A 14288-nucleotide genomic window follows, 5' to 3' on the forward strand; every position below is an offset into this window, starting at 1 on the left:
CTAGGAAATTCATTGTACCAGCGCTGCATCTGCATTACATCGTGCTGTGTCAGTTGTGCCAAATAGAACATTGTGTTACTTAGAAATGTCCAGAAAGGAAAGTGTGTTGGTGGGACTCTAATTTGTGAAGTGTAGCTGTCATGCAACACTGTTCAGAGGAGGCGAGCTGTTCTCTTGCTTAAGTTTTGCTTATTGTCTAGATCTGTGAAACAGATACTGGGCACCGCACTTCAAAAGGCATGTGGCCAACCTGGAGAGGATTCAGAGGAGGGCCACCTGCTTGGTTGAGAGGGCAGCAGGACAGGCCCTATGAGGAGAGACTGAGGGACCTGAACCTGTTCAGCCTTGGCAAGGGGAGGCTGAGGGGGGACCTGGTGGCTGCCTACAAACTCATCAGGGGAGATCAACAGCAAATACGTAGAGCCCTTTTCTCCCCAGCACCACCTGGGGTGGCAAGGAACAATGGTAATAAGCTGATGGAAAAGAGGTTTAGGTTAGAGATCAGAAGGCATTGTTTTATGGTTAGGGTGGCCAAAATCTGGAACCGGCTTCCCAGGGAAGTGGTCCTCGCCCCTGCCTTGGGCAAATTCAAGAGGAGATTGGATGATCACCTGTCTGGGGTCTTGTGGACCCAGCATTCATTCCTCTCTGTGGCAAGGGGTCAGGCTAGATGATCTGTTCAGGTCCCTCCTGACCCTAGCTACTATGAAACTGTGAAGTCTACAGGAGCATGGTAATTGCCACACTCTAGCAGCCTGCTGTATCTTGTGTATCAGCATCCCTGAGCTTCAAAATACCATCGGGGCACTTGTCGAACAAGCTTTAGTGCTGCCATTTTGAAGTGTGGGGCCACTAATACATGAGAGGATGCTGTGCTTTAATTAGTGCAGCTCTTGGAGCTGCTTTAATTAAAGTACCCCCCTCCACCTCTGGAGCATGTGTAAAAGTGCCTATGGTAGCAGCATTATGTACTGCAGCTTCCAGTAGCTTCCAAAGCCATGGCTGTTAGCACTGCCACCATTTCTCCCCCACCCCCAAGTGCAGAATTAGTGGACCTTTGGAGAGCCCCACAGACAGGTGAGAGAGCCCCATGAGCAGGAGTTTGAGCATCACTGATTTAATTCATAAGAGGACATGTTCCTGGATGTCTTATTCCATTGACTTAATGAGGGAAAAGCTGAACTAAGAAAATGGTGATTTAAAAATGCAGCCCTTCCATGTCTCAAAAGTATTGATTTGCAGTTATTAGAGAAAACCCCAACACTCTTTTTATAAATCTTAGGGGGTTTTGGCTTTTACCATTGTTCAGTGATTTTTGAAGACTAGAATTGTCTCCCTTTCCATCTACTAATAAATGATGTGTTTTTTCTTTAGCTTGTTTATAAAAATGGCATGGGAGACAGCATCAAAAGCCTTGCTGAAGTCAAAGTATATCACATCCACTGCTCTTCCCACCCTCCCTACCTCCACAGAGCTTGTCACTTGATAGAAAGTAATTGGGTTTGTTAGGCGTGACTTGCTCTTTGTGAATCCATACGGACTGTTCCTGATCACTGTTCTCCTCTAGATGCTTTGTAGTAGATCCCTTGAGTGCCACCTCCATGATTTTTCAGGTGTTGAGGTCAGACTGACTTGTCAGTAGTTCCCTGTATCCTCCTTTTTCTCTTTCTTAAAGAAGGGCACTATATATTTGTCCTTTCCCAATCACCTGGGACTCACCCAACCTTCATGAGTTCTCAAGGCAGGTAGCCAGAAGTTTGGAAATGACATCAGTCAGTTCCTTCAGTAACTTGTGGTGCATCCCATGTGGCCCTGCTGACTTGAAGGCATCTGGCTTCTCTAAGTAATCTCTCACCTGTTCTTCCTCTACTCTAGGCTGTTCATCTCTGTCCCTGTCTCTGCCAACTGTGTTCATCATCTCATAGCTCAGCCTATTTGTGAAGATCAGTTAAAAAATGCATTAAATAGAATGCATTAAAAATCCATTAAATGTTTTAGCCTTCTGTGGATCATCTGTAACTAGATTGCTTTTGCATTCTGTGTGGGACCTATGGTTTCTCTGGTCTTCCTCTTGCTTTTAACGTACCTGTAGAATCCCTTTTTATTGCCTCCCATGCCCCTTGCCAGCTGTCTCAAAATGTGTCTTGGCCTTTCTAACTTTCTCCATGTGCCTGTGCAATACACTTATACTGCTTCCCTAGTAATATGACTAGATTTCCAAATGGCAATAATAAGATAGTATGGTAATACAGGCTAGCAACACATAACCCCCTTTTCTCACATAATTCTTGTGCCCCTCCCCCGTTCCCAAGAGAATTCACTACCTGCTTTTATAGTTATGAAATCAAGTAACTTTGGGGGTTTTCAGACCCTTCAGTTCTGAAATTCAACTTTAAAGAGCCTTGGTATCACTGGATTTCCTTTAAGAGCTGCAGTTCAGAATTGCTGTCAGCGCTACTTAGGATGTTATGATTTATGACATTACCCAAGGCATTAAATATGGTTATTTTGGGCACCTACTTCTCTCATATTATTTACAGGCCCTGATTTCATAATGTTTTCTCTCGTCAAAACCTTGAGTGCTTGGTCAGTCACTATGACACCTAACTTGGCTTCAAGGTAAATACAGATTTATTTCTTGCAAGTTAAAGGAAGTAAATCTTTCTTACCCATCAGTAAATTTATAAGAATGAATTTATGAGTGAATTCAGCTCATGAGCCAAGCCTAATTTCCATTTTGGGATACATCTGTGATGAAAGAGCTGCAATTTCAGTTGGCTTGCTTAGTGTGTTCATATCTTGCTTGGGTAAGATGAATGGGACTGGAAGTACTTGGAACTTGGTATCGGGTTAGAAGCAACTCCAGCTCAAACTCTATAGTAGATACTAAGGGAGGAGAGTCTCATCAGCTTTCAGCTGGCAAGAATAGTTTAAAAATCCTACTATAAAATTCTGTGGCATTACTTTATCCCAAAAGGCAGCTTGCCTTCTCCAATATTTTTCAGGGTGTTAGGGATCATTACCAGTACGCAAGCTAAGGCATCCAGCTAAGAAAGCAGCAGTCTTCGATGGGTCTGCATTTAGACAGACAAGATTAAGCAACCATGGAATTTTTTTTTCTTATTTTGTAATCCAGTCTTGTAGACTTTGATTTCTTAGCTGTGTCATGAATGTAAACCATTGCAACGGAAGGCAGGGTAGATTTTTGCCTGTAATCAAAGTAGATGCATAGCACAAGTTTTCCTGGGCTGAGGCCATTCTGTACCTTTTGGACCATTCTAGGCCCAGACCCTCCTTGATTTCAATGCAAACTGAGTACCTGTGTTTTTCTGTGACTTCGTCTTAGTTTCTGTACTAAATGACAGCCTCTCCAAGTATCCTTTTGTGTCAGGTGAAGGCTGGTGTCTGAGTGCTGCATTGACATTTGCAGCTTTTCCCAAAAGCTAGAGTTTCCAGAATGATTGAAAAAAAAGCCAGCATGAGTCACAAGACAAAACGTGGTTTACTGTTGTTGCTTTCTGCAACTGTTGCTTAGAGCTATTTAACTTTTTTTTTCCAGCCGTTTCATCCTATGGTGAATCTGGAATGCTCAAGGGATTTTCGGCCATTTTTATGTGCCCTGTATGCTCCTGTCTGCATGGAATATGGACGTGTCACACTCCCGTGCCGGAGGCTCTGCCAGCGGGCATACAGTGAATGCTCCAAACTCATGGAGATGTTTGGAGTCTCTTGGCCAGAGGATATGGAATGCAACAGGTGAGCAAATCTGTTTTTTTCCAAAACCCCATGTAAACCTTTTAATACATTCCAGGATGTTTTAAAATATCTCTTCAGTACATCAGAGTTTTCCACTACAAATATGGCTATTTTGTCTGTTCTTTGTTTAGTGTAACAGGCTGTTTCCTGGAGAGGAAATTGAATTCATATTTCTGCCATTTCCCTCTCCCTCCCCCTCAAAACTCTGACAGCACCTATAAGTAATTAAAGTAGATAAGGCATGCGTAGTTTTAAGGAGATGGGTATACTAATTCCATTTGATTTTTCCTTTATTTTTGCACAATGAATCAGTCTGGGTAAAGCTGAATTATGTGGTCATGGGTTAATATCACTTTACAGCTTTAATCCAGTCTTGCAAAACTATACTTACCTGAGGTCTATAGGTTTTGGTGTCTTATTTCTGATGGGAGAGTAAAATGTCAAGCATTTTTTTGAAATTTAAACAAGCATCCCCACCCCACCCCACCCCCGAGACTGTTTGCAAATAAAACTTCAATTTTATGTGAAGGGGATTGCTTTAGGGCACATTGTTAGCAGGTGATATTTCTGTGCTGCATGCAACACAGGATATATATAAATGGGCACAGTTGAAACTTGCTTCCTTTTGTGTGTGTTTAATTGATGACTTTTAACTAATGAAGATAAAGGGGCCACAAATGCAACCCTGGTGTGCTGCCAAAAAGTCTTCTCTGTCTCTGGCTTTCTGCATAGCTGTCTGGTCCCTCCTTCAGCATAAGCCAGATCCTTCAAGGCCAGCCTTCCTTTCCCCCCAGACTCCCTAATGACACACAACCTATCTTCTGGGTCCAGACAGTCCCATCCATACCAGCTGCTTGTCACTTGTGGCATCAAAGAACAGAACTCTTGAAGCTTTTATCCAATCCAATTACAAGACTTGTTAGAGACGCTTATAACAATATGTGCCATTTATTTATTTCTGATCTGTTCTTCACTTTAGAGTGGCTTCGGTCTATGCACGAAGTCTGTCTAAGCATTCTTTGCTATTTCCAAGAACATGTAAAAAGGTGTCTGTTTGTTTTTTCTAAAACCTTCTCCAATTTAAATCTTGCTTAAATTAACTTTTCCTTTCCTGCAACACAAAAAAAAATGCGTAAGTACTGTAGACCAGGGTTGTCAACGGTCCACTGTGGAGCACTCTCATCCAACCTCCCTTGCTGCCTGCGGGTCTCAGATTAAACCCACATGCAGCTGTAACATGTGCTGGACCGGGCCCACACGCTGTACAGGATCCAGGATGTGTGGGGCTGGTCCTAGGTGCACACTGTCGGCTGCACTCAGGGCCTGTCTGTAGGCCGGATACAGCCTGAGCACCAGCCCAGTGCTGCCCACAAGGCCAGATGAGTTTAACACTCCTGCTGTAGACAATATTGTCAGTTATGGATCATGACATTTTAAATTTTAGGGGACTTCTTGCTTTTTACATTTGGATCCAACCCCAAAATACACAAATGGCTAAGAACCAAAATTACATCTTAAAAAGGCACACTAAAATTTAAACCTTCTTGTTGGCTGGTTAGAATAAGACTCCACTTACAGTATCCTGGTCTCTGGCATTGGGGAGTTGCTGTTTTCTTCACCTTTATTTTTGTCTCCATCTCACCCTCCCTTTTCTTCACATTTTATTCCATCGCATAACTTTCCTGTGAGCCCATTCTTGCTTCTAACCTATACAATTAGCACTTCCCTTCCCCTATGTTATTTTAACCCCCACTGCTGCTGTCTCCTCTCCTTCATATGCAAGCTGTATGTCTCTCCTTTCCTTAGAGTTTCTCTTCTGCGTGCAGTCCTTCATCTCAGTGTCCTGTTTTCCTGCTGCTGCTTCAGGATCAGTCTCCCCTGAGTGCAGCTTGGCCTCAGTGCCTTTGTAAGCAAGAGAGAGAGATAGATGGCCATCTTAGTCTGAAGTGAGGCACCAGGCAGGACAGGCTAGTACCTTGGCATTTTTACACATACTTTGGGACCCAGCACCAGGCACTTTAATTAGCAAGCCATGCAAATTAAAAGTGCCCGTGCATTGCATGTATCAGCATCCACACACTGAAAAACGGTGGCACAGCATTTTGAACTAAAGTTCAATGTGTTTTACTTGAGAGGACCCTGCTGCCATTTTTTCAGCTGGGGACGCTGATGCACGTGACGCGGAAGGCTGCCAGAGCGCATCAGTTTCCATGCTTGCACAGACTTGATTCATCGAGTCCACTCTGCGCTGGATTTCCAGCGCATCAGAACAGACTCCCCACATGTCTGTAGGAACCCTGGGTGACTTAAATGATTCGTCTGTTCTTGTGGATGGCACCATGCTCACCTGAATGAAATGGACTGCTACAACCAGGCAGGCTCTAAGGTGCTACCCTGTCCTGCATTGTGTAAACACTGGGAGCTTGTGATTAGTTTGCTGAAGACCAACCTCCCTTCCATATGAAGAAAGCAGGGCAGGATGTCACCTTAGACAAACTGGTCAGAATCTGTAAAGTGCTGCCCTGCCCCACCTTCTGCCTTGCTTCAGACTAACACAGGTAACAACCTTTCTCCTTTTCCATTTGAAGAAAATGATGAAGCCATGTTGCTTTGCATCTACCTCATCGAAAGCAATTGGCAAATGGCAACCGTTTAGTTTCATGAGAAGGCAAGAATAGGAGACTATATGAACTACTGCAGAATTTGCCATGTAATGAAATGTTGAGAGAAGAATCCACTCTTTCCCTTTTTTCTTTTTTTTTAAAAAAAAGGTGTGTAGCTGTCAAGAGCACTGAGCTTTGTTTGATGAAAGTTTAAAACTTTGCCAAAACTTTTGATACTGGTATCAGTATAATTCTGTGCTTAGTAACTTTTTAAATAAAAACAGGAAAAATTATTTCTTGTTAAAGCAAATTATAGCAAGCCAATAAAAAAAAAATTTAGTGCGTCATACATGGCAGGAGCTGTCAACACAAATCTGCTCCTAAAAAACTTTAAAAAACCCACTTGAATACTTAAAGTTTAGTGATTGAGTAGTCCTAGAAAGCTGTAAGAGTATTTGAATACTTAAGTGTTTTATAAGACCTACTCTGAATTGGGACAAATGGGTAAAATATGCATCTTTTAATGTAATTAATTAATTAATTAATTAATTAATTGTGAATAAATGATATGCATTTCTAACTTAAGATATCTTATTTTTTAGATTCCCAGATTGTGATGAGCCTTATCCTCGTCTTGTTGACCTCAATTTAGCTGGGGAGCCCACAGAAGAGACCCCAGTGGCAGTGCAGCGGGACTATGGCTTTTGGTGCCCCCGGGAATTAAAAATAGACCCCGATCTGGGTTACTCTTTCCTGAGAGTACGAGACTGTTCTCCTCCTTGTCCAAACATGTACTTCAGGCGTGAAGAACTCTCCTTTGCCCGTTACTTCATCGGAGTTATTTCGATCGTCTGCCTTTCTGCCACCTTGTTTACTTTTTTAACTTTCCTGATTGATGTCACACGATTCCGCTATCCAGAAAGACCCATTATTTTTTACGCCGTCTGTTACATGATGGTGTCGTTAATTTTCTTCATTGGCTTTTTGCTTGAAGACCGAGTAGCTTGTAATGCATCTAGTCCTGCCCAGTACAAGGCTTCTACAGTGACACAGGGCTCTCACAACAAAGCTTGCACCATGCTTTTCATGGTGCTTTATTTCTTTACCATGGCTGGCAGTGTTTGGTGGGTCATTCTTACCATCACATGGTTCTTGGCAGCTGTGCCAAAGTGGGGCAGTGAAGCAATTGAAAAGAAAGCATTGCTCTTCCACGCCAGTGCATGGGGCATTCCTGGAACTCTGACCATCATCCTTTTAGCAATGAATAAAATTGAAGGTGACAACATTAGTGGCGTGTGTTTTGTTGGCCTCTATGACGTGGACGCACTAAGATATTTTGTTCTTGCTCCCCTCTGCCTGTATGTGGTGGTTGGAGTTTCTCTGCTGCTAGCTGGCATTATCTCCCTCAATCGGGTTCGCATTGAAATCCCATTAGAAAAAGAAAACCAGGACAAGTTGGTGAAGTTCATGATCCGGATTGGCGTGTTCAGCATTTTATACCTTGTACCACTCTTGGTAGTAATTGGCTGCTATTTCTATGAGCAGGCTTACCGAGGTGTGTGGGAGACGACATGGATACAAGAACGCTGCAGAGAATATCATATCCCGTGCCCTTATCAGGTGAGGAAACAAAAGTGGCATATCCAGAAATTCAAAGAAACAGGAAGGGATAAGCTGTCTTAAGGACTAATTTGCTATCCCTCACAAAAGCAGCTGCTGCTCCGAAAAGGGATGGATCCTGGAATTATTCTTATTGTTGAAATGCACTTTTTGAGGATTAGCTGTTACAAGGCAGTTCCACAAATGCATTTAATGTTCTGTGAACCTCTGTGACAGCCTTAGAGAACTGACTTCTTGTTTATAGATAGTGTGGCTTTTCATGTTTTTGTCAGTCTGATGCTTTTATGACACCTGGGGACTTGGTGGGGTGGAAAGTATTTTCATTCTGATTCTAAGGACAGAGTTTATGGGCTTGACGGGGAATCGGATATTTAAGATCTGCCCTAAAAGAAGAATGGTATGAAAATGAAAATCATTATTAGTCTGTTTAACAATTTTCCATTGTGTTTTTTGTTAACTGTTCAATCATGTTTTAGCTTACAGATTTTCATGGTCTCAGACAGGTTGTATGCATCAAAACAACTTTTTTTTTTTTAACATATCGTCTAAATTAACCTGTGTAAAAAGCCTGAGCTTTCAGCTTATTGGTTTTATTATTTAAAAGAAAAAGTTACACTTGACTGATCAAAATGTTTGATACAGTTACCATGGAAGTAGAAGCTACTGAAAATATTAGGTGCCAGACTGTCCAGCACTTAAATGGTATTATCTTGTTGCAACTACAGGTTAAGAAGAAGCAACTCTAGGAGAGAAGTTAATTAAATGAAGCCTAGGGGTTTTGTGCCAAAAAGTTGTTTCTAAAGCATAGAAATAGGCATTTCTAGAATGACATTTGTTTTTGTATCTCATTGGAAAGTACTTTTATTTGAAGGAGGTTATATAACAAAATTCGTCTACAGGAGCTAGAATACCATGTGCATCACCAGAGCTTGTATTTTAATACCATGAAAATACCATCTCCTGGTTTGGAGTAGTTTATATGACTCGGTACTCCTTATATTACCTTTTAGCCCTTTTTATTGTTTTTCCTCTTGCATTATATGAGGGTGATGCTCCTCACTTCCACCTAATGTTTGAGCACTTTTATGGCAGGAAATATCAGTGAATGGGTGTATTCCATTTCATTTGCTTGATTGACTCCTCATTGTTCTGCTTTTTGTGTCTACTGTTTTGTAACGTGGAATTGGTTAATCTTTATTTTAAAAATGTACGTATAGTTATATAAAAAAAATTCCAGTCCAACACATATGTAACCTACGGTCAGAGAGCATGGTGTTTCTTCAGAATTCAGTGTATAGAGTAGTTTAAAGATTGAAATATGCAGGGTCCTAACTAGCAAAATCCTGGTGAGTGGAACAATGTCAGTATATTGTAAAATACTACTCGAATCTCCAGGATACCGTTAACATTATAAAGGCTCAGCAGGAATCATTATATTGTTAATGGAGGAACAATAATGGTTCCATTCACAGCAAATTGGGTCGAAGGAGCCATAGCCTCTAAGTAATATTAGAAGGTTTTTTCCCTCAATCTTTTCATTCCCTCCCCCACCCCCCTTAATCTGAACATGCTTCTCCAATTAAACTATCCAGGCTTCCAGGTGTGTGTATGTCTGTGTGTGTGTCAGGATGGGTAGGGGAGTTAAGTATCCTTGGATAGTCAAAGCTAGTTGGGAGGGAAGATTAAATTCGGGCCCAGTTTCTGAGTCTTCACATGCTCTTTAGATAATCTTAAAATATTTGAAAACTACTTTTCTCCTGGCCCAAATCCAGTCTTCATTTAGTTTTTACTCGGGCAGAACTTAAGGTCAGCAAATTTATGCCCAATAAAACTTCAGATTTTGCACTATTAAGAACTTGATCCCACAACACAATGGCTGACTAAATTGTTGTTTTGGAGTTGGATCATTTTTTTTGCAACCATGGCATGAATTTGCATTTAAAGTGCAGCGAGTTTGTCTATTCATTGCAATGCTGTCATGTCGCACCTGCCAGCTCAGACGGGGACCAATAACAGTTAACAGTTGTTCTGGGAATTGCTGTGGTGTAAGAGCCCCAACAGGCACAGTCTTGAGGTAGTAATGCTTTTCCCCTGCAAGATGCTCTGCAGTAGGAGTCATTGTTGAGTTATTCCTGTGCGTGGGATATTCTGGTTGCTGTTACCACTCACAGGAGCCATAAAGTGTAATTAAATCTCTGGAATAAATTGGCTGTGTGATCATTGTAGGCAGTGCTTCTTGAGGATTCAGGACATGTGCAGTAATCTATTACTTACTTTTTTGTGAATTGTTGGTTCTTCCTCTGTCTTCCCAAGGCAATAGTAGGTAGGGTCACATCGGCTGAAACATTAGAATCTGAATTGCCATAAAGAAACCATTTACAAACACACCTCTGAGAATACCTGCTAAAAGTTGGTGGAGGGAAAACAGCAAATACTGAATGTCAGCTTTTGGCCTGTTAGTACCAGATGCAGTGTATTTAACAACTGAAGCAAGTTTACTTAAATAAAAGTGACAACCACTTCTTTTTTTCAAAAAAAAAAAAAAAAAAGCAACACAACCCCTCATCCCCCTTCTTTGAATCTTACTTTTGTCGAAACATATTAACATTTCATGGATTTATTTGAGGGGGTGGGAGGGGAACAGTAGGCGCAGACAGAAGTGCATCTCCCTGCTATAATTTTGAAGGCTTTGTAGGAACTGCTCTCAGTTACAATGATCCCCTGGACCAAACAGAAGTTCATTGTTGGTTCCAACAGGGAGGGGAATCTAGCTGCTAGCTGCCAGCCCAATGGCCCCTCCTCTCTCTCAGCCTGTTCCTGTTTCAGAATGGGAGGATGGGGAGAGGGAGCTCCTTCTAGGGGTTCTGCAGCTGGCACTGGAGGGTAGGGTGGGTGAATTGGAGCACCACCACCTTGGGAGGCTTAGTACACCTGCCTCATCCTTCAGTGGGGACTGAAGAAACCCCAGACCAAACTCCCTTTTCCCCCTCCCATTCTGAAAACAGCTCGGAAGTTTGCAGGTAGCAAGTTACAAGAGACATTCTGCTTTGAAATGTCTTCATCTGAACCCTCATGCAATGAGGCTTCAGACTTTCACCTGAGCAGACATTTTTTTTAAGCAGTCTGCAGCTGTGCACTTGTGTTTGGTCACAGCTGTAAACCGATTTCTGTGGCCAGATTGGGTGAAAATTGTCACTTCTGTCTGTACCCAGTGAGGCCAACGGAGAGCAAAATATCTCTATACCAACCTTGAAAAAACAGCTAGTAATGTAGGTAGTAGAAGATCTCAAGACCTGAAGAACAGCAGGAGTATGTCTCCATCATAAGCTTGTGTACAAGGCAGGGCACACTCAAATACCTATAGTGATAAGTGGGCATACTGGAAGTGTATTGGTATGCTTCCTGTACTGGAAGCAGAGTAGCCATGTTCATGCAGCACTGTGGCCAGGCTAACTAACAGTGCCTTCCCAAACACTGCTGTGCTGCTTCCAGTCCAGTCCAGCAGGTAGCATGTATAAGGCAGCTTGGCATAGGTGATTGTGGCAGTGCCTGGCACAGTGAGTTTGCAGTATAGAGCGTACCCATCATATTTCTTTACATGCAAATGGGGGAAACTGGTTTAGTAGCATCCCATATTTAAGGTTCTGTTCTCAGTAATTGCATCTGATCTAATCTGTTTCCAGCTAACACTTTCTATATGGATCAGCTATGTATTGTTGTCATCTAAAATTACTTGTAGCCCAATGCTACCTTTGCTAGCAATTCCCTCCCCCATAATTTTCCACATGAGCTGGGATTTTCCTGTCATAGTGCAAGCACAGGCATACCTCGGAGATATTGCGGGTTCGATTCCAGACCACTGCAATAAAGCGAATATCGCAATAAAGTGAGTCACACGAATTTTTTGGTTTCCCAGTGCATATAAAAGTTATGTTTACACTATACTGTAGTCTATTAAGTGTGCAATAGCATTATGTCTAAAAAAAACAATGTACATACGTTAATTAAAAAATACTTCATTGCTAAAAAATGCTAACCATCATCTGAGCCTTCAGCGAGTCGTAATCTTTTTGCTGGTGGAGGGTCTTGCCTTGATGTTGATGGCTGCTGACTGATCAGGGTGGTGGTTGCTGAAGTTTGAAATATTGCGAGAATTACCAAAATGTGACACAGAGACACGAAGTGAGCAAATGCTGTTGGAAAAATGGGGCCGATAGACTTGCTTGACACAGGGTTGCCACAAACCTTCGATTTGTAAAAAAACACAATATCTGCGAAGCGCAATAAAGCAAAGCGCAATAAAACGAGGTATGCCTGTAATGCTGACAGTATGCATCTGTACACTTTACTCTCCCAATACTTTAAAATTCAAATGAAAGATTGACTTGTTTCATAAGCTCATTCTCCCTTTGCTTCCCAAAAAGAATACACAGCCATGCCAAACCACATGAACTAGTTTGCAATAGGAGCTCCCACATTGAAAAATAGACCAAATATCACTTATTATTTACAGCGCTATAGAACTGGAGGCTCTATCAGTGCCCTGTTGGGCTAACTTTTGTGTTTTGGGATAGGGGCCAAACCCTACCACAGTGAGTTTACAGTCTTGTGCTCAGATTAATCAATGAAATGAGGCAAACAAGTGAGAGAGAAGAGAGAGGTCACAGAATGACAGTGTTCAGTGGTTACCAGCTGTCTTAAAATAAACCTTTTTTATGAAGATCCCATTTCTGTCAACATGTCAGGCTTGCTCTGAAAACACCTACCAAGCTGAGCCCTCTTAGGGACTAAGGTAGAGGAGCACCTAGTACCTGGATCTCAGTGGGGGACTAGGGTTTTGGTGCACATTGCTGCATCAATTTAAAGCATCTAACACCAAATCGCTAAACTGAAGTTTCAAACTATAAGACTATGATGTGTAAGTGGCTCATAGTAAGAATTCAAATTGCACGTGCTCTCTTCTGGAAGGAAGTAGAAGTTCTTTAGTTTACTGACTGGGTACCTCAACTCTATGCATCTTCGATGAGGGAAGATAGTGGCAAACATTGAAGTTGACTTAAAACTATTCTTTGCATAGTTTCCCACCACTAGGTTCTTATGGTATATTCCATAAGATCAGTCCTGCCCTGGCATTGTTCTGGACTCCTCAATGGATTCCGAGTTTCATGGCATTAAGCTTGGTTTTCAACTGTTGGTCCATCTCCATAGCAAAATGGGTTTTCTACACACAGGCCCTGGAAGTGTAGCTGCTTAGCCTATGAGAAATTATTCACAGAAATTTAGAGCTGGAAAGGACCTCATGAGATCATGGGGTCTAGCCCCCTGCTCTAGGCAGGAAAGACTGTGGGGGTCAAATAACCCCAGCAAGGTGTGCATCCAGTCTCCTATTGCAGATCTCCAGGGTAGGTGCCTACACCACCCCGCTGGGAGTCTGTTCACACAAACCGTGAAGTTTTTCCTTATACCCAGTCTGGAACTTTCTAGGAGTTTATGACCATTGCTCCTGGTTTTCCCCTGGGGCACTTTGTGAATAGTTGTTCTCCTAGCCCCTGATGCTCTCCCCTGATACATACGTAAACTGCCACCAAATCCCCCAAAGTCTTCTCTTTTCTAGGCTGAACAGTCCCATATCTGTCAGCGTTTCTTCATATGGCTTGCTCCTCAGGCCTCTAATCATACAAGTGGCTCTTCTCTGGACTTTCAAGCTTTTCCACATCCTTGAAGTGTGGTGTCTGGAACTGGACACAGTACTCCAGCTGTGGCCTGACTAGTGCTGAGTAGGGTGGGAGAAGAATTTTGCTTGAGATGCATCAGTTGATGCATGCCGGTGTATTGTTTGCTCTACTAACTGTAGCATCCCACTTATGGCTTATATTCATTGTATAGTCAGTTATGACCCTCGGGTCCCTTTTGGATGTATTCAAAGAGAGGTGGTCCCTAGGAAGGTGGTCAGTTGTCATGTGTAACAATGACCGGCTGTAGAGAGCACGCAGGAGGGACTCCATGTAGCCAAGAAGTGCTGACAAGACCTCAAACTCACAAGAGTGATGTTTAACTCTGTGTGTGTGTGTGTGTGTGTGTGTGTGTGAGAGAGAGTGTGCGCGCGTGCGCATCTCAGGACTTTCAGAGTTTTGAGGAGGTCCATAACTCTTGCTTTTTACAATAAACCTGACTAGTAAGAAAATCCTCCTACACTACTGTTCTTTGCTGTCCTGATGCATTGCTTTCAACAGAGTTAAATGAAACTGAGGGAGCTCAGGTGGTCTAAAGCCCTAGTCTTGGGGACCATGGTGGCTAGACTCCCTTAGA

At 42.4% G+C, this 14288-nt stretch overlaps 1 protein-coding gene across 3 annotated transcripts in view; it reads left to right on the forward strand.

The window, feature by feature from the left end:
• Positions 1–14288, forward strand: part of FZD3 (frizzled class receptor 3) — a 98883-nt gene that overhangs the window by 47674 nt on the left and 36921 nt on the right. For all 3 annotated transcript variants that reach the window (XM_090024994.1, XM_090024849.1, XM_090024906.1), the window contains exons 3-4: positions 3560–3756; positions 6962–7979. In XM_090024994.1, coding sequence (XP_089881120.1) covers positions 3560–3756; positions 6962–7979 — 1215 coding nt within the window. The remainder of the gene's footprint in view (positions 1–3559; positions 3757–6961; positions 7980–14288) is intronic.

Source organism: Crocodylus siamensis, chromosome 1 (assembly GCF_052110815.1).
Source record: "Crocodylus siamensis isolate JL-2025a chromosome 1, ASM5211081v1, whole genome shotgun sequence".
In the NCBI taxonomy this organism is placed as follows: domain Eukaryota; kingdom Metazoa; phylum Chordata; order Crocodylia; family Crocodylidae; genus Crocodylus; species Crocodylus siamensis.